At 46.6% G+C, this 21,513-nt stretch overlaps 1 protein-coding gene across 1 annotated transcript in view; it reads right to left on the bottom strand.

Moving 5' to 3' along the window:
• The window catches only part of CACNA2D2 (calcium voltage-gated channel auxiliary subunit alpha2delta 2), a 719,777-nt gene that overhangs the window by 547,390 nt on the left and 150,874 nt on the right, over positions 1 to 21,513 (bottom strand). The window contains exon 3 of the mRNA XM_090021767.1: positions 5,831 to 5,947. Within this exon, the coding sequence (XP_089877893.1) occupies positions 5,831 to 5,947 (117 nt within the window). The remainder of the gene's footprint in view (positions 1 to 5,830; positions 5,948 to 21,513) is intronic.

The raw sequence follows: 21,513 nt of genomic DNA, 5'->3' as shown, positions 1-21,513 counted from the left end.
ACAAATTGGCGTATGGACACGGGATAGCATTCAACTGGAAAGGTTCCAACAGCACGATGGAAGTGAGCAATAAAAGCACCTTGTTGCCAAGGGATATCCCAAAGTCCAAGCCTTGCCAGCACCAAGGCCAATTATTGTACCAGATGGGGTAATGGCTGTGTGATAAGGACAAACCAACTAGGGGTTGGGCTACTAACAAACTGTTTAGAACATTTAATCCCAGCTCTTTGGAGTGGGCAGTGAGCATGCACCTAGTACAGCCTTTGCCATTTGTTACTAAGGCTAGAAATACACATCACCAAATGAAGTGGATCAGCTACGCCAGGACAGCTAATCCGCTTCATTGTGCAAAATACACATCACCCGTTGTCCCACCCATTGATCTTGCAGGACAGCAGGCAATATTTTGCCCATTTCCAGAGATGCACCCCCAACAATCTTCAGGGCACACCTCTGGAAGCAGGAAAAAATCAAGGTTCCTACTGCCAGAGACAGCTCCTGGCAGTCTTTGGGCTGCCTCTGAAAGCAGGAAAAAGCTTTTCCCACTTCTAGAGATACATCCCAGAGATTGCCAGGGACACATGTCTGGAAGTGGGGAAAGTCATGCAGGTGCTTTCAGTGCAGCTGCCAAACAGCTTGGGGTAGCCCATACTGTCCTGTTGTTAAGCAAACAGACATTCACTGCAATAAAGCAGCACAAAAAAAAGCTGACCTTTTGCCATGGCCACAAATCTGAATATCTGTGGTACAACAAAGGTTATGAATGTCTGTTTGCTTTCACTTTGTGCTGCCATAACATTTTTTCAAAGCCAACAATAGATGACATCTGTTTCCACCTTAATAGTACCCAAGATCTCCAGCTGGGCTCACCCTGGGCGCTGGTAACCACATCAACAGTCCACTAAATGCATTAGATCAAATAGCCATGGCAAAATATCTAACTAGTGGTTCAGTCTCCAAGATAAACTCACCAGAGCAAGTTCCAGGCAAACAGAAGGTGCACTGACGCAGGGAGGGATGTGCCGGAAAGGTGAGTGTGTCACAGAAAGCGAAGTAGCAAGAAAATATTTAGTTAGTATACGACTGATGCGAGAGGGAGATGCATGAGCACAAGAATTTGTCAAGCAACTAGTAATTCCCAGCAGAGGCCCAAGAGCAGCCAGGATAACACAAAGCCTTTAACTGTGTATCAGACATTTGGCAATTGCTGTCATCTGTATTTCATGAAGGCTGGGGCAACTGTTAACATAGGGAAGAAAACACCTTTAGGTATGTACCTGATGCAAAAAAAGTATCAGAGAGGTTTGTCTTCCCCCAAGTCATCTGATGGAACATGCCAAGTAAACTGTGATCTCCTTCAGTAATGAATCCAAAGAAGGCAAAAAACCAAATGCTGCTCCTTAGCAAAGCTGTCTAATTAGTCCCACAGGCAAAGGGCTACTCTTTTGCTCTTGAAAACCCAGGTTCTGTTCCTGCTGATGAAACACAGCAATTGCTGTTCCTAGTGTTGCACACAGGAGACCGTAATGAAGTTAACACAAGTCTAGGCTGGAATGAAAGGGGCCTTGTTTGCACAAGGAGTACGGGGGCACTTGATATTGCTACTCTTCTGTAATGATTTCATGCTGGTGCCTAGGAAGCAACAGGACCCAGATAGAGGCCTCCTGAGATCTGGTTGTGTGCACTAATCTCACAGGGCCAGCTGCAAATGTAGCTGGAAAAAGAAAAATAAGCATTGTAAAAGGATCCTGCTGGGAATTTTCTGTCCCAAGAGGAGAGGCAGTTGCAGAAGGTTTACAATAAATAGGAAAAACAGAATAAGTATCCTGCCTCACAGACCACTGCTATTGAGAGAGACAGTTACCCCTCCAGCAAGCAGCTCCAGATCTCCTCTGGACTGTGGGGGAATGAGATAATCCTGGGAGAGCCAGGCCTCTGCAACAGTAAGCCACAGCTACCACAAGCTGGCCAGTCACCACCGAGTTTGGGACGTTTTATGTTTGACTCCTGTTTCCATAACAGGCATGTTGGGGGATTTAAAATAATACTGATAAATGGTCTGCACAGAATTTAACTCTCTTTAATCAGAATGCATTAATTTTTTGTTTTTAAATAGGGAACAGCAGGTTCTTTGATGAATAGACTGAGTCATCACCACCTAATGTGAATACAGCCCTTGTATGAGCCTCTGCTATGTGCCTGAAGCCCAGCTAGCACCTTCTTAAAGACAGCTCTCCTCCCTGATGCACCAGGCATTACCCCACCCTGTCAGCAGCTCTGATATGAAGAGCAATGGGGGCCTTTTTCCAGCAGTGCAAGCATATGAATGCCACAAAACTGCTTAACAAGGACCAACTCCCTCACACCTTCATGCCTTCCCCAATATACTGCACCCACCTAAGCTGCTGAAAAATACTAATAAAAAAGTCATCGCTACTCTCATGAGTCACAGAAGAGCGAGGGAACAACTCTGTAAGAGATGATTCAACTGAGTGAGAGAGCTGAGGTGGAGAAAATTGTAGGCTGGAGTTCAGGAGTGACTTCCTAGCGCTTCCACCAACCCACAGGAAGCAACAGGAATTCTGCTGCTGGGGATGGGACAAGCCACGGTCCTATTTTCTCTGGCACAAGGAACAAGAGGACCCCATAGGTTTTCCCTTTACTTCCAATTCAATTCCTGGACACTGTTTGATTACGGGAGATCTGGAACAGCCCCCAACTCATAAATGCTAGCAACCATTTTTATATTCAGAACAGCAAGGAGAGAGACAAACCTCCCCCAGGATCAGGTTCTGGAGGAGCAGCCTTCCCAAGGTAAAAATTACCAACTTAAAAAGCCAGAGCCTTTGTCAGCACTAATTAGATATGGGTCACCTCCCTGCACTGCCTTACTGAGTAGGGTGCCCTTGTCACAGGCTGGCCAATGCTGCCCTAAACCCCACAGATACTGTCAAAGCGAAAGACAAATGAGGTTAAGTCTGTCTGAACCGCAAGGGTTTGCTCCTTAGCAACAAGAGGAGCATAGCTGCATTCAAACCTACCTACGAACCAGAGCAGAAAAACAGGGAAGAGGCAGTGGTTGACCAACAGAAAGCCTGACTGCGTAGCAGAAGCCTCCAAACACCGTCTTATGACAGTCAACTCCCTGCACTCCTACAGCCTGTTCTGACTTGCACTGCTCTTGTTACTGGAGTACCCGAGTGCTGTCCAGCAGTGCATCAAGCAGCATGACTAGCATTTGTCACCTGGTTTGTTCTCTCATTTAGTCCTCAGCAGGAGACCCATGTGCAGCAGACTGCCTTGTTTTGAAAGGATTTTCTGTAATAAATGCACTCTTGCATGTACATACACAGGTTGAAAAAAAGCCAAGGCAAATGCTTATTTTGCACTTGGACCAGAAGGTGCTGAGCTTTGTAAGGGTCCTTAGGAAGTTCATCCCAATCTTGGTACAGCTTCTGAGAAACAGCCATTCCCTGATCTCTCGACTCCTATTAAATCACAGAGAATGTATGTCTCCCTTCTTCTCCGAGCTCACTGAACACGTGGTTTACAGTCACAACCTGAAGCTCATCTGAGCTTTGTCTCAGCATGGATTCTGCCTCTCGCATGGACTTGAAACTGTTGGTTCCAAAGTGTTCAATGCCCTCTTACTAAACAAACTACAGACTATCCTCACTCTGCTTTGACGGCCACCCATCCTCCTCCTGGAAGTGTTGTACTCTATTGGCTCCCAGGACTCCCACCTTTCCGGTTTTCCTCTTCTTCTTGCCCTTCTGTTAGCATTTTCCTTGTCGACTTCTCAACCCCCTACTCCAATTTTCTGTAGGAGCGCCCTACAGGTCTGGTTTTGGTCCCCTTCTCCTATTGCACCTTAACACTGGCTAATGTCATCTGCAAGCACAATTTAAACTATACCTTCTAGTCTAACAGCTCACAGAGTTGTCTCCTTCCATATCAACTACAAATTTTGTCCCATCTCTGATATCTCCTTATGAATGTCAAGCCATTAACTGTCTCTCAACATATCAATGAAATGACCCTTAATCCACTCCCCCATCAACATCCCTATTACCTTTCTCTCCCATCTGATTTAGAACCTGGGCATCAGCTGGGACTCGCACCCTTCTGTAGGTGCTCACATCCAGGCTGCACCCAAGTCTTGCAAGGTCTTTCTAAGTCACACATCTAAATTTTGACAGACCCACATGGCTAAAGCTTTTGCTGGGTTCTCATCACCTCACATCTGAAATACTGCAACATCCTGTCCTCTAGCTTTGACAAAAGGCCATCTCATCTTGCTTACAGTCTCCCAGATCATCTTCCTAGCCCACTGCTCTGACCATGTTGCCCCTTTTCTTGAATCTCTCTCCAGGCTCCCCCTTTTCTCGCATCAAAACACAAGCTGCTTGTCTTCATTTTCATGGCCTTTGCAACCCAGTCTTCCATTCATGTCCATCACCTCTCATTCTGCTTCAAAAGGTCAATTCCCACCTCCATAATGCCAATCTGCATCGTCTGAAAGCCTAACAAGTATGTTTGTGTTTTCTCATGCTGTCTCTAGTGTCTGGGAACAACACCCATTTGCAACCGTAAAGTTACTACATTAATTAACCTTCTTTAAATCTTTTCCTTTGCCATAATGCCTAAAAAATGTCACTGTAACTAGGCTGCGGATGTGCTACAATCCTGCCTACCCTACTGACCTAGATCATCTCATTGTTCCCATCTGTACATATCCATCTCTTGTCAGGCTCTAAATGCTGTTCTGTTTACAAGGTGGACAGCACAATAGGGCCCTAGCAACCTCTAAGTGTGAGTGTATGGCAATATAAATACTTTCTATTCTATAACAGTAGCAGGAATCTGCTGCAAGTTTCAGTCAGGGCAACAGCCTGCTCTGCCCAAACACCTTGTCTTCCCATCCTGGATCTCTGCAGTTGCACACCACGGCCTGACACCGCAGCAGCAGCGGCTCTCAATGCCTACCCCTCACCATAAGCACTAACCCAGTAACTAAGACACAAGTCCCATTCAAATAGCTATTCACCATACCCAACACAAATCAGGCATTTGATAAGATGCCATGGTTTCCAGTACATGAAACTGAGCCCAGCATACCACCAAGGTACAAATCCTCAGATATAAAATCTTTGTTTCCCTGGACATGACAATTCCTAATCTAACTTCTTGATAGCAGTGTACGAATTCTGTTTGCTGCACAGCATCCCAGACAAGGTCATATTCCAGTGACTGTGTAGCACAGTCAAGCTCCCCTTCCTCCAGGTCTAGTGGAACAAGCTCATTTGAAGAGGAGTGCTGTGAAATCACAAGTTAGATTGGCAATGTGACCACATGTGCAAGGTGCCCTCCTGAGCACCCATGTACATCACAGAATATGGGCACCATCCTTCCAAGCCACCAGGTACAGGAATGCAAACATTTCAGGGCACAGTCCCCAAGTATTCATAAAGCTCTTTGCATGAGCTGTTTCAAGGGAGATGAGATATTTTCACTTGTTCGCAGATTGGGGTGAATTTGCTACCAGACTTTAGAAGCCCATGTGTCTATTCATATACAGCACTTCTCCTGAGAATGGAGGAGACACAAGACTTGAATACTGATAGCCCCCCACACTGGAGTTTTGCTGCGATTTATCCACCCATGCACTCAGAGAAATGCTGGCACTGAGAAATGCAACTCCCAGCATATACGCTTCCTCAGTGACAGCACACAGCCAGGTGAGTGACTGTCCAGAAGAGATCACAGCATCATACCCTCTTCCGGATCCCACACATAGCAGCAAGACAAGGGTACAAGAGTATTGCCTTACCTTTAAAGCACGAACTTTCTTCGCCAGCAGGCTTTCAATATCTCCCGCCACTTTCTCCACTAGCTTTCTGGGGACGTTCTCCTTGACTTCAAACAGGTTCCTGTTCTCATTGTAGATCTATAAAGGGAAGAGGAAAAGAGGGGGTCACTGCCAAAGAGATACCCTGAGAAATGCAGACTTTCCAGGAAAAGGATGGCCCAGCCACCAAGTACCAAGGAAATTCACTGAGTAAAAATAAGGTCAGGTAAGGATGTAGGCTTTGGGATTTGGGGGGAGGGGGAAAATAGAGGGCTCGACAGCGAAAGGCCTAGGTAAGAACTGTTTGCTGCCCCAATGATCTAGGCTTTCCAACCTTTCCCCTTCACGTACGCAGACAGCCAATGCTCCACCCCTACCTAAGGCACTACCCACCTATTCTTCTGTTGACCCAAACACGTCAACAGAACACAGTCAGGGTCTTTCAAGTTCATTCTCATATCTTGCCAGTCAGAAAAATCTCCCTGGCTTTAGTAACACCACTCTCCAGATCTCCCAAAGTCAACTGTCAGATCAGGCAACGGCAAGACTAGTTCACTGCTCCTCACAGTGCACATAATTCAATAAGCACTTCGGCTGGCAGCTGATGGTGCCTGGCAGTGCAGACTAACACAGAGCTACTGGTTAGTGGGCCAGGGATCCCACTCTCAGTAGGACATATTTATCCCCTTAAGCCTTACTACATTTCTGGTGTATTTTTTGGGGGGAGGAAGGGAGGTAAGCCAGAGCAAGACACAGTCTCCGAAACAAAACTGAAAGTCCCACTGTCCTAGGCAACATGGAACTTGCACATTAAAACAGAAATGAAGTGCTCTTCCCTGCCGCCCTCTTCCTCTCCTTCGGTGAGGCTACAGGCTCTCTGGGACAGAAGCCCTACCACCACAACTGCCTGTAAAGCAACTTGCAAAAATTACTACTCAGAACAGGGACTATTTCTCACTATATGTCCCCATGACACCTATGGCAATTGGGTCCTGATCTGGCTCGAGTCTGGGCAATACCATAATACAAACAGATAGCAGAAACAAAACCTAATAGGTCTTTGGGGACCTTTACAAAATGGGTTAGGAGCCTCAGATCAGCCCCCATCAGACAAAGATGCACATCACAAAAATTATCATAACAAGTCCAGTGTTAACCACCATTCAATCATTTAGAAATGTCTTGCCCTTTGAGAGGATAATGTCACAACCAACAACACCACCGTGGTAACACGGGCATAGCTAAGGTAATGAAATCTGGTGGTTCAGGACAGACACTGATCACCCTTGGACTTGGAGACCAAGGCTCCCCACCCCATACAGGGCACTGCACCATTAGCTTGGTGCAGCACATGATAGAGTAAGGCAGGGCTCCCACAAGATACAGGGCCCTAGCTAGCAAACACCAGCAGGAGACCAGAAAAATGGGCCAGTGGTCTGGTAGCATAAGAAATGCTGTTGGCAGGAAGCAAACTGGAGGAAGCTTATGTTATCACTGCTTATGCAGCAGTCTGTGTATAAATGGGACCCATGGTCACCTGACATCTTGCACCAGTATTAAAGTGTCCTTGAAGACTGAAAAAAGACTTCTGTGCTGGATTTCAGCATCAGGAATAGAGGGCAAGGAATACCTGACAAACTTGTGTCCACACCAGGCTAGTGAGGAGATAATACTCAGTGTAGACTATATCCAACACAGATGTTGAAGGATTGACAGAACTAGAGATGTATCACTCAAAGGTATTCTGTATGCTTCCACCTAGGCAGCAGAGGAAAAGGATTCTGACATCCACCCCAAAGAAAATGCCAAGGATTATTTTATTTCTTCTTTCTCCACTAACCTTTGAGCTGGTATGTGAAGTTGCTGCTTGGTCGTCAAAAGTTCCTTATTGTTTGGAGGCACTTGGAAATAACTTCAAGTACTTGAATTCTGATGTGCGTTGTCTCTCCCCATCCCCATGCTAGCTGTGACAAACTATTCTATTTCAGAAGCAGAGGACATGCATGCTGGCCTACAAGTAGGGCATGGTTTAAGTCATGGTCCCAACCTACTAATATCGTGCAGAGAACCAGATGTGTGGGCACATGGAGCTGGGCTCCTGGACAAAGTCCGCTTCAAGGCATGTGTGCACCTGCCGGTACGGAGCTAATGCTGGAGCAGATGTTTGCAGCCTCCCAGCTACAGCCAGCCCAGACTCTGGGTAGCTGCTGCCAATCACAGCAGGGCTTGCAGCCGCCCAGCTGCCTGCTGGGAGCAGCCCAGGCTTCATGGCTGGCAGCAGCTGCCTAGGGCAGTGGTGTGCCAAGCAAAACGGCCTCCGTGCCATGCTTGGCACATGTGCCAGGGGTTGCTGACTCCTGGTCTATCCTGTGAGACTCCCCACAGGTCCATGCTAGAAATATGGCAACAAGGGAGCAACAGTTAGTTGCCATTGCTCCCCTACCACCACATTTGCAGACTGTGGAGAGTTCCCAGATCTAGACTCTGTTTGTATTCTCCATTCTGCACAAGCTCTTTCTGATGTGCCCAATTTCTTCTTGTGTGCTGCTGAAGGATACCAGAATGCTTCCCCGTCTTGCTAACTTCTCATCCAGAAATAGCACTCTGAACACACCACTCCGCTACCAAACTAACGGAAGGGGACTCCTCCTGGAGCTCCCTTAAAAATCAGGGCTTCATTCAAATTACCCTGGCTGCTGACTTTCTATGCAAATAGAGTGACCCTCTGCTGACCAGCCAGTTAGCTGCATTCTAATTAACAGAACCAGAACAACAAAACTAACAAGCCTGCTCTTAAGTACTTCAGAGCATTGAAGAGCTCTTACAAGTTCCAATACATTTCTGGCTCACAAGAGTGGTGCCAGAGGACCTAGATATCAAGTGCGTGCCCGCTCCTTCCAAGGCAGCCATATAGGTAGGTGTGAGATTTGCCTTCACTACTTCAGTTCACAGACATCCCTATATCTGCAACAGCAAGTCTCCTATATTCTCAGATTCAAGGCCCACTTGGTCTGCAGGGATGGGTGAGAGGCACTGCCCTAGGACAGTGATTCTCAGCTAGGATGCTGTGGCACCTTAGGGTGCCTTGAGATCCTTTCAAGGGTGTCACACAATGTTAGCACTGTCACATGTACAAACACGACTGCAAGATAAATCCACAGATTTCAAAGAGATATCCATAGCATTAACAAGTCCCATTAAAACCATCCTTACCTATTGGGATCCTTCTGAATTCTTTGCAACTGAAAAATTGCTCCTTTTTCCATAGTCAAAAAATAAGTAAAAAAAAAAAAAGAGCTGGCATTTTCAGACTGGTGCTTGGAGTCTAATGAACAGTACCTCCAGACTAAAAATGTTGATAACCACTGTCCTAGAAACTAACTCCTCTCACAATGGCTACTTCTGGGAGTCCATATTGGCCTTTCTGATTTTGAAGGGGTCCCACTCATTATAGTCCCAAAGCCACACTATATTCTACAGCAACTTAGTGTATCCTGATTTTTTATGTTGGAAATTGCTAACATCAGAAATGCAGATTTGTATGATTAGGTTAGAAGGAGAATTGTATGCAACAGCAGACTGCTCATGCCTGCTCAGTATCTATGACTTTTTTTACTTTCTCTTTTTTTTTTTTTTTTACATGTTCTGTCACACATGCAGACTTTGGTATGTAGAAAAACGTGCTGCTGATAATAATGGATGCTGCAAGGGTGGGGGAAATCCCACTTGGGAGCACAAAGGGTTAAGGAGAAAAAAAATGGAATATAAATTATATTCTCTCATGCTTTTTTTTCCCCTTTGGTAAGCAACAGCATAACAAAATAATGCGTTTTGAAGGCATACTACCTCCAGCTGAGCTGCAGCAATTAGGGAAGCAAAAGAAGAGGAGCAATCTTCAAGGAGAAAGCTTTGGATAAAGAGGGCATCCTGACATTAGTATTTTCCTATTATGAACTAGCAAATCCGTTCCCATTGGTTCCAGCCAGAAATGGCACCTATCCACTGGATATGATCCCCTACTCCTGCCATATACCCTCTGCAGCTGCAGCGCTCTGCAGGCTTATTGTCCAAACAGTTTTTCTAGGTTACTTAGAACAGTTCAATACAAATTGATAGTGACCACAATAATCATAAAAAAGATATGTCGGACAGGTAGTGCTGCCTAGTATTGAGGTTACCTAGCACATCCCATTAAGAGACTATTTTTTTAAGTCCTTACCTTCTTGCCATATTTTTAACCTTCTTTCTAGATGTGTGCCCAAGGCTGAATTGTTTTTGCAAAAATTTCATCCAAAGCAGTCTGGCCAGTTACAGGAGTGAATCTGGGGAGCTGGGGGTGGGGGGTGTTAGGGAAGCTGGGGGAAAGATATGTTGTTCTGCCCACATGACAATATATTGGCAACCTTTTCTTCTGCTCCAGTGACCCCATACTTTGCAACAGAGGCTCTAAATCTGGCAAGATGACTTGTTGCCATCCCTGTGAAAATCTGCTCCAACTTGGCAAAGCTATAAACCTATGACAAATACAACTGGCTCTAGCTCAAGGACTTCAATTGTAGCAGCTAAAATGCTTGTCCTCACTGAACAACCTCCATTGCCTTATGATTGCTAGTGCCAACCAGACTTTGAGCTTTCCCGTCCCACATAGTGACCGCGAATACTCCAGACCAGGGATGAAGCAGGATTTTTTCCTATAATATCTGTCTCAGCTGTGAGCCTCTGCTCCAAAGTATGGGGTCACTGGAGCAGAAGAAAAGGTTGCCAATATATTTTCATGTGGGCAGAACAACATATCTTTCCCCCAGCTTCCCTAACACCCCCCACCCCCAGCTCCCCAGATTCACTCCTGTAACTGGCCAGACTGCTTTGGATGAAATTTTTGCAAAAACAATTCAGCCTTGGGCACACATCTAGAAAGAAGGTTAAAAATATGGCAAGAAGGTAAGGACTTAAAAAAAATAGTCTTTTAATGGGACGTGCTAGGTAACCTTAATACTAGGCAGCACTACCTGTCTGACGTATCTTTTTTATGATTATTGTAGTCACTATCAGTTTGTATTGAACTGTTCTAAGTAACCTAGAAAAACTGTTTGGACAATAAGCCTGCAGAGCTCTGCAGCTAAAGATGGTATATGGTGCAGCTAGCCTTAGGGACAATGGCACCCTGGTGAACTTGTGTTTTGGAGCCCTTTCTTTGAATTTAAGTATGTAGTAGTTTTAACGGAAGTTTCAGAAATAAAGCTGTAATCTCAAAACTTTTATTTTATTATAATTTACAAAACAGTACACAAGAGGAAATAACACAAAATTAAATTCAATGTTATTCAAATAAAAATGCTATAAGTAATAAAATATAACATCTGACATCATCTTCTTAGGTACCTACAACATTTTGTTTCCTTTCAAGTTTCACAAAATACCAAAAAAAACCCCAGAGAACCACTAAGATACAAGACATGTCACACACTGTGACATCATGTGATTGATTTTAAATTATTTAACACCCTCTTGACCACAATGCCCCAGGCAGTCACCCGCATCACCCATCTGTAAGGCCAGCCCTGGGATGGGGCCTGACACCGACAGTGACATCAGAGGTCAGCCCCTAAGATGCTCTCAAAGAGCATCCTACTGGCATCCAGGCAGAGAGGAGCAGAAAACTGCATGATTCAAATACAGAGGGCATAAATGTGGAGGAGAGGTGACTGAAGAGTCAACTAGTGTGTAAGGCGTCTAGTAAATCTGGGACTGGGAGGGTAAGAAATGGCCTGGCTGCCTAGGACAACTTGGATCTTGTAGACGAAGAGGAGAACAGGAGGGTGGAGCTGGGAGCTGGTGAAGGAAATGAGTAAATGATAGGGAATCAGTTCGCCGAGATGGAGAAAAAGGGGATCAGATGAGGAAGTGGGAAGGTGAGAGGACTAGATCTGGCTGAACAATGAACTAGCAGGCGTGGAGTAAAACAAGTGGTGAGGGAGAAAAGAGTATGCTGACAAGGAGTTCAGATGTTAGGAGAGCACAGACTGGCTGGGCAAAGAGACTGTAACCCAGGAGCTGAAACTGGGTGAGGAGGTGAGACGACTAAGGCTAAGAGCCATTGGGGTGAGGAGCACGGGAAGACAGAGATCAGAGAAGGGACATGATGGGAACTGGGACTTACTGAGAAAGGAAACTGGTGACAGGGCTGGGATAAGAGCAGGGGCCTTGGACTTGATTTATGGGCACAGACAAACCAGCACTGGGACAGCACACCTGGAGACCGAGGCTAGGGCTGTCTGGGGCAGAAGATGGGGATGTGGAGGAGCCTGCTGACCAAGACTGGGACTATATAAATAAGGAGACTGATACAAGAAAAAAGGTGGTTTTCAGCCCAGTCTCAAATGCAGCATATCTTAAACTCAACCCTGCTGCTTGCCATTATCCACGCTCAGCCATTCCCACCCGTCACCTCCAGGTCTTTCTTGCCAGTCTCTATGCCTAGCCTGTCCCAATGTTCCCCATCCCTGGTCCCCAACCAGGCCAGCTCTTTTTGCTCCACCTCCCTTCCCCCAGCTTCCCAACCTCCCTGGCTTCTAGTTCTCAACCAGCAAATGCTCACCCCTCAATTCTCCCAGTCTCCTCTGACTCCTAGTCCCAGTCTCCCCTACCTCAGCTCCTCATCCAACGTCTGTGCCCCCACAGTGCCTAAGCTCAATGTCTTTGTCCAGCCAATATCAGTGCTCTCCCTGTGCCGGATCAGTCTATCCTCCCCTTAAAAGGTACTGCTTTTAAGTCTCAGTCTTTGCCCAGCCAAGCCTCATCTCCCGCCAGCTGCTTCTTTGGTCTCGGTCTTCTACTCACCTACTGGCTCTCAGGCTCTCCCCATTTCCCTCTGTCCCCATTTTAACCTCCATGCCTAGGAAGTTGCAGACCCTCCTTCATGGCTCTCAGGTTTCTCCCTTGCCCAACCTCCAGCTGAGTGTCCTTTTCCATCATTCTCTACTCCCAGCTTCAGCTAACTTCCTTTCCTCAGTCTACTCCTTTCTGCGCACCTCCTCTTCCATGATGTCAGGGACTAGCAGCAGAGTCACTAAGGCTACCTATACACATGCTGGGGTGGGGGGCATTTTAATTAGAGCATTTCCCAGTCAGCTGCTCTAATTAAAACAGCTCACTGTCACATGTATTAAGCCCCTATCCGTTTCAAAATGGCCACGGCACACTTTATCTAAAGCTCATTCAAAAAGGTTTAGCTAAAGCACCCCCATGACCATTTTGAAATACACGTGAAAGTGAGGAGATGCCAGAACGTTCTAATTAGGACGTGTCCAATTAGGATGTAAACGAGCACATCCGCAGGCAGCCTATGAGTGCAGGAGGAAAAAGCTCTCTGCTGTCCATTCTCTGGCCCAAGCTTGACCTGGCCGGAGGCAACTTAGAGATGTAATTGCAAAGGAAATCTTGCTCAGCCCCTGCCTGGTGCAGATGGCATTTTTGGGGAATGTAACTACTGAACTCTAAGTATTCTAATGAGCATACATAAACTGCAATTTTCAACTTGTAATTTGGCTAAATTAGTGTGTATTTTTATACGGAGGACAAAAGGCACATTCCCAGCACAAAAGCCACATCCCTTTTAGAGGCAAATTTCAAGTCCCTGCTCCAAAACATACAGGCACTCAGTCATTTCAATGAAAAGATGAAGAACATTTTTTCAACACATTCAAAACAATATGTTTTTCCAGAGCCTCATTCTCAGCTGAACCATTTTGGCTTGATTTTTTTTTTTTTTTTATTCCGGGGTGGGGTTGGAAATCAACTGGAGGCAGACTCCCAACATGGAAAATTTCACTTCAAACATTTTCAGCTTGCAAAGTTATGAGCAAATGAAAACAGTCTAATCACAAGTGCTAGACAGCCTTAATAAAAGGTGGACTTCATAGCACCACCAATGATTAATACATACACAGCAGCTGCAACCAGTAATTCAGGAGGTGGATCTTGGATACTGATTCAGAGCATGCTGCCCTTAAACCCATTCACTTGCCTTTGTCTGTGTGCACAGTAAATGACAGAATCATGCACTGCTCCTGTCTGTCATGGCTATTTGCAGTGAACACAGAGAATTCACTCCCTCAGCATTTCTGAAGCTTTCAATGTACTGTTTTGGCTAACCAGGGTGTTTGCTGCAACCTGATCCTGTGTGTGTGCACCTCATACTGAGAGACAACTGGAAATCACAGCCTGAGGACCAACAGACCAGGAGAATCAGGGACTCCTAAGTCCCGGCACTGATTCTGCCCCAGACTCAGTGTGTAACCACAGGCAGTCTGCTTCACCTCTTCGTGCTTCAGTTTGCCCAACAGTTAAAAGCTGATGATCGTGGTAATAACGGTTTAGCTCCCAGGGGAACTGGGATCATTATTTAGTGTCTGCAGCGCTCTGAAGATCTAAGGCATCGTGCACATTAGGACTATGCCACGCTGAAGCTGACAGCAGCTCTTTTCTCAGCCTCTTTTCTCAGCTGCCACTGACGCCATTCTGAGCATCAACTACACATGAAAACTGCCCTGATGCCCCTTGTATTGTTGCCTTCAGTTCTTGGCCTTCTCCTTCCAAGAGGCAGCTTTGCTGTCAGGCACTGAAGGGAACATACTCCAAAATACTCAAGTAGTTGATAACGGTGGAATATTACAAGTCCTGTTTGAAGCCAGGTTCAGGATCCATCGTCAGTTGCATAAGGCAGTGATTCTCAGCCTTTTCTATATCAAGATCCACCTTTTGGGCAGGCAGCAACAAATTAGCCCCACATTCTCCCCAAGTACTGCTTCCCTCCCCTTCCCCTGCCTTATCAGCTGCTCTGCTTTCTATTTCCCACCCTTTGCCACTAAAATCTGCTGCTCTCTGCTTTCTACTCCCTGCCTGATTTGCTCCTGTTTTCCGCTCCCTCTCCGGTCTGCTCCTGTGTTGCCTGTCCACTGCTTAGTCTGCTGCATGCTACGCACAGAGGTTGTCCGAGTCACTTGTGGCAGGTTGCCCATCTCTGCCCTGGGGCATTATCTCCTCTTTGCAAGCTCTAGCAAAAACCTTGTTTCCATTTAGCAGATCATGGCTTTATGACTCCTGCTTGCAATGACCTTGGATTCCCCACAGTGCAGGGAACTCATCTTATGTAGCCCATTAGGAACCCAGAAACTACAGGAAGTTATGGCTTATCAGAACACCCTGGCCATACTCCACCCAGGACAGGGAGGCCCCCCAAAGAACAGGTTAAGGGGAAGAGTAGGAAGCCGACCTCGAGGAAGGAAGCAAGGGGCAGGAGGACCTCCGCTGCAACAGAAGCTTCTCCCTAAAACTCCACCTTCTCTTTTGACATGCTGCAAACATGAATAAAGCCACCCTAAAGCCAGGGAGGGAGATGAGGGACAGAGCCTGCAAAGACCACCTCCCACTAACCCAGAATGAGGTACAGAAGCGCATACAGCAAAACAATGTGACATGACAGGCCGGGAAGTGGAGAAGGTGGTCTCCAACTGAAATCTCTCCTGGGAGCCTAGGGAACCGAAATGTAACTAGGATGGAGCAACCAGACCAACTTTCCCAGGTGCTGACTTGGGGCAGGGTGGAAGGGAAGAGAGAGGAGAACAGAACAGCTGCTACAGCCTTACAGTCAGGTCAGCCAGGAGTTGCCACTGCCCCTCTGGGACGCAGCTGCAACAAGACAGCCTGGTGCTGGGGACACCTCATCTCGGGAGACAGAGAAAAGTGACCTGGATGCACTTGGGGACCTGTCCACCATCACTGCTCTAAGTGCTCAGGACCTCAGTTCTGACTCAGTGCTGTCTTCTCCAACACCAGATAGGGTAACCTATTCAAAAGTGACTTGGAAGAGCATCAAATTGGTCTCACTCCAGTAGTTTTCCTGGAGTTTTCCAAGCTCCTGAATGACCCAGCCATGCTGCCAGGGCAGTGAGAGCGGACAGACTCTAAACCACATAAGCATAACTGAAGCCTGCCTTTCTTTCTAGTTCTGTTAGAAATCCATTGAGCAGAGAGGACTACGCATGTGTTATAAAAATATGGTGACCTACCAGCACAAGCCATTTTAACTAAGCACACACTAACATCTATATTGGGATAGGTGCCCTTTTCAGCAGCAATGGAGGAGGAATTCACAGATTTCTGCTGTCTGCACTAAAACCCCAATGGACGTTAGGTGCAGACCAGTGGTCTACTTGACAGCAAATTGGACCGGGATGCTGAAAGCCTATGCTCAGGTCCCAAACTCAGCCACTTCCTGTGTGACCCTGGGCCAAGGTGGAAGAGCGGGACGGTGGAAGAGATGTCCTCTAAACTCCAAAACAGGATGGTGCAAAAGACCTGCTAGAGCCAGACAGGTGCTAAGCACCAGTAAGTCTCACAAGGTCTATGGAAACTAAGGTTGTTCACAAGACTTCAAAATGTGGCCCTCAGCAACACCAAGCCCCCTTTTTCTTCTCTCACCTCAGCAGGACCATGCCACCACACTCTGCAAGCGTCCCCGTTCCAATACCTTCACAAGGAAGCCTGTAGGCCAAGCTGACCCACAGCAGCCCTAACCTGTCCAACAAGATGAACTATCCATCCCAAAAGGCCTCAGTGTGCAACACTGGCTTTTGAGGCGAGAGGGAAATGGAAATAAAGCAGCAAATTCCCTGATTCCATCATCTCAGAAGCATTCCCTATAACCAACACCAAAAAACCATAGCAAAGAGGTAGAGGGAAACCAGAGCAGCCAGGGAGAAGATTCTACGTGCACCAGAGCTACTGGTAGGCTTCAGAAATGGAGGCTAAAAGAACTCTGAAACAGAGCTTTCCTTGCCCCATACACACATCTCCAGTCCTCGAAGAGCAATTTGCCCCACTCCCAGCAAGGCATCCCAACCAAGCTCCTTTCAGTAACATGCCGTCTCCCATCATCTAGCAACACTTTTTTCAAGAAAAGCCATTCCCCTCTTCCTCCTCAGGGAACAAAGAGTTACAACTAAGGCTGTGGGCAGCCCCAAAGCCCCCTGCAGCCAACAGGTGTTCTGTATTTGCTGAACAACCCAGAATAATCCCCTTGGCCAAGGAAGCAGATCTGGGACCCCACTCGCCGCAGCCAGCAACCAAGGGCCAAACCAGGCCACTCTCTGAACTGGTCTGGAAAACACTTGTGCAACAGAAAAGCAGCAGGCTAGAGCTTGCTGGGTTACCCACCAGTAACGAGAAACACTGCCAGCAAGCCCAACTGCTTCTTAACCCCCCACCAAGCCTGAAGGCAGAACATGTCAATCATGGGAGCAAAGAGGTCACAGCAACCAGGCAAGAGCTGGAACAAGGACGGCAGTAAAACCTGTGGCAGATCTCCCCTCCTGGGAAAGGGCCTGCATGTCCCACTGTGCAGGGGTGCTCCAGGCCTCTTGGCTGTGCTATCTCATAGCTCAGGACAAGGCAGGAAGACTTCTTGCTCTCAAAGGGCTTTAGTGCAACTCCTAACATCCCCCCACCACACACACACAACATTTGGCTTGTGTTGCATAGGCCCCAAAATGTACAAGGTTCTTTTTGGCTGAAATAACTCATATTTTTATTTCAAGGCATTTTTAGTCTACTGGGTGAATCAGGTACCTGAGGGCTGGACTCTGGAAGACACCCTTGCTCAAATACCCACATTTAACCTAGTGCATGATAGTGCAAACATGGCATATGTGAGTCAGGCAGTGAGAAAGCAGCCCAAAAGGCAGACTGTGCAAGGAGTCCACAGTGCACCAGAATACACATGCTCTCTCTGTACACTTCTCTCACAGGCTTTGGCTAGGCTGGCAGGCGAGGAAGCCCAGATCAGCTGCACTGCAGGATGGCTAAGGGGAAAGCTAAGAGCTCTGTGTTTTCAGAGATGAGGAAAGCAGAGCTGGGGTTAATCCTTCCCCACCAGGAACTAGGTTGCAGCCTGTCTCACTGTGCAGAGGCCACCCACTGTGGGAAGCAGCAACATCTTTCCGATTCCTGGGATTGCTGCAGAGCAAAGCTCTGGTTTGAGGGGATTTTGTAACTCCTGCCAGACCTGTTATCCAGGAGTGGCCTTAGCTTCTGCAGACAGCAGAACTACAGCAAAGGCAACAGCATCTCTCACTTTTGTGCTTCTTCACTTTACCCCAAGGCAGAGGCCTGATCCAAAGAGCTCCTCAAAACCCACTGGAGCCTAAGAGATTCACCAGTGCTCAGCTTTCAGTGGGTATGTATAACTGAACCACTGCACTGATCTTGTAATTTTATCATGGGCCTTGCAGTATTTGATAGTTATCTTAAAGCTCCAGCTCCTGGTGTCCTGCCAGTAGGTGAAATAGCTATTTTTTAAAAAAGATACATTTTAAGCCACTGTACTCCAAAGAAAGGATGAGAAACGTGAGCCCAGAGGCCCTGAAATAAAAAAGGCAGAATCTTTATTTTTTAATAAAATCTCATGATTTCTTATCCCACCTCAGGATTTATGGAGAGGTGGGGAGAGAAGAGGTGACCCTTGATTTCTGGAAGCTTGTGTTTGACCATGCTGCCATCCTGAGGGCCGTCCTCGCTGGCCCACAGCTCCCGAGTGAATGATAAAGAGCAGAGAGCTGAGAACCCCGGATAAGGGAGGAGGTTTGCCCAGAGGAGTCGGCCTTGGAAAGAATCACCAGGCAACATAAATAGTTAACAAAAGCCCTAATCAATTCTTCCTGTTAAGCACGGTGGCTGGATGAGGGGGAGAATGAGGATGCAAAGGTTTGCAACCTACAGATCTGCCTGGAGGTTAGCAACTGAGCAGTGCTGCTGGCAGAGGCTTAAAGTGCAAGATTTCCATCTCTCTCCTATTCCCAGCTGCACCTACTGTTCTTAAATTTCATTGTCTAGTGCTTATATTTCATGCTATGATTATAATCATTGTGGTGTCTATATTACATTAACAGGATGTCAGCTTCTGCGTAGCGTCAGGGATAATCAAGCAGGCAGCGATAAGAGTGACACCAGCTTCCCAGGCAGCTCGCTGGAACAATTTGTGCTGTCTGTAGCATGTTGCATGGAGTACATCATATATCACTGTAGGGGTAGGGACCCAGGGAGAGGGGGAGTGGAAGAAGTGATGGGGCAACACAGCCCAGCAAAAAGAGATGGAAGGAACAGCAGAGGGCAGGCCTACAGGGAAGGCAAAGGGGCAGCCAGAGAGAAGTAGGCAGAGAAGAGAAGAGGCAAATTGGAGAGGGAGAGCAGCAGGTGAGTTCCAGTGCTGTTGTCTGGCCACTGCTGTTGTGTCACCCTCCCCCACCCGTGCAAACCTCTCCTCTGAACCAGCTCTATCAGAATCAGCGTCACAGGAGCTGCAGCAGCACAGCAAGCCTGGCAGCACTGAATAAGGCTGCTCTGGGACCGTAAGTCCTCAAGCTCAGGGGGGAGCAATAAGGTGATTTTAGATGGGATGGATGCGCATGTCACTGACTCAGGAGATGAGAGCTGGGAGACAGCAGATCTGGAAGTTGAACTTGTATCCTCTCCATGCTTACCAGTTCCCACTACTCTGGGACATCTGTAAGAGAAAGCAGAAAGGAAACAGAGAGCCTAACATTTGCAAACCCCTGCTCCGTCTCTCTGTGCAAAGTGGTTTCTTTCCACATTCATTCCTGCTTCTTATTTAATAACAAAAAGCAGCCATCCTAGCAGTTCTTTGCAACATTGCTACAGGAGCGATAGAAAGAAATCTGTAGTTAAGCTGCTCCTTAGGGAAAGCCAGCTATAATGAGGCAAACAAACCGCAGAACTTAAAAGCCTGCTTTCTTAATGGAAGAGCCCACTAAAAGGCAGCAGAATCACATGGGAAAAGAGGGGGCGGGAAGAGGATGCTAGGAAGGGAACCACTACTTCAAGGGGAGAAGCCGGGATCCTGCTATCTCCGAGGCCAGCTATTCTGCCACCCCTTCTGTCCCTATCATATTACATATTGTCTTGTGGACCCACATTATTCCTTCTCATCCAGCTAATTTCTTGCATCACCTTCAGAGATCAAAACTGTGACATCTGAATTTAAGAGCATGATCAACTATATGAAGGACCTGGCCTGCTAGGCCGAAGGCAGCAGCAGTCCTAGATCTCTGGGCATGATCTAGTCACTAGAGGAGGACAAAATGCTACACAGAGTTAGCATGGTTCCCCTAGCCAGAGAAGCTTGTCCCAAACTCCAGCAGTCTGCAACAGCCCGAAGCTTTGCACAGACCACAATTTGTAGCAATAATCCACATCCTAGTGTACTGCAGACACCAACTCTCTGGAGGCTGACACGTGCATGGTAATCCACTAACACATCGTTTTCCAGTAAGCCTGTTCCTTTTGGCAGATGTGTGACAAAAATAAACTACAGCAACAGCCATTAAAATGGAAACCCCATATCCTGAGTGTTGGAAAAATTCTTCTTTGCAAGCTTTTGGGTATAAATACCCTTCGTCAGGCTGAGGAAGCATCTGCAGTTGGTGTGTGCTCTTTGTGGATGGAATGAATAGTAAAGAAGCCAGAGGCTGATAGCATGTTTTCATCCAGGAAGAGCACATACCATCTGCAGATGCTTCCTCAGCCTTACGAAGGGTATTTATGCCTGAAAACGTGCAAAGAAGAATTTTTCCAACTATTTGAGTTGGTCTAATAAAAGATATCAGATTTACCCAAAGAACCTTGTCTGCCTATGTCCTTAGACCAACATGGTTACAACCTATAGCCCTGATCCTGATCTGAACCCTGCCTAGGCAGCCCTTTGTGCTCCACAGAGCATCTTTAATAGCAACAGAAGTGCACAGGCTTGGGTCATCCAGAAGGATCAGGGCCTAGTATGCCCTAACACACTGCAATAGGTATGTGAATGTAAGGGAAGAAAAACAGTTAACGTGTACCTGTGTTCCTTCAGATGCCTTCCCATGTCAAACAGGTCTCTAATTAGCACGCATTTTGAGCACCATGTTGCAAAGATCAAAACAGCCTTGACTCTGCCCGCTGTCCTAACATGAACATATGAGCTTGTTCCCATCCTAGCCAGCTGACATAATTATAACAGTGGGAAAACTGTGTCGATGAAGCCTCAGAGTGCATTTTTTAAATACTGCACACCCCTGCATATGCAACTTTTGAACTGATATACCTGGCTTATATCAATTTAGATTAAGTCAATTTTTTGCTGACTTTAACATACGCAAGGATTAAATTGATTTCAGGAGGCTGCATCAGCTTAACCAAATTGGTTTAAAGCCCACCCTTAGTCAAATCAGCATAGACTCTGTGTGAAGGCAGAGTTTTTGTAAAATATCATACCAGCCCCAGGTGGAGCTTTTAATATTTTTAATAAGGTTGTTTTTTTCACACAAACATTGGGATGCTTATACTTGCCTATTTATTTAAACAACTACATGGGTGTACTGCAGAGTATTTGAATGCAAAAGTATTTGAAGACTGATGTGCTGATCCCTAGCTGTTTATTTTTGTTCTTAATTGGAATAGTCCTTAGACTGATTTAAATACTTAACTTTTACAGAAATTTAGCTGGGTAGTGTAAGGTCATCTGGTCAAAGTCCATTGGATCCCATCAATCTATCAAGCTAGCATGGGTAAGGCATACCAGTTCCTATAGCTAATGGCACAGGAGGCAGTGA

This window comes from Crocodylus siamensis, chromosome 11 (assembly GCF_052110815.1).
Source record: "Crocodylus siamensis isolate JL-2025a chromosome 11, ASM5211081v1, whole genome shotgun sequence".
Classification (NCBI taxonomy): domain Eukaryota; kingdom Metazoa; phylum Chordata; order Crocodylia; family Crocodylidae; genus Crocodylus; species Crocodylus siamensis.
This window is presented reverse-complemented; position numbering and strand designations above follow the sequence as displayed.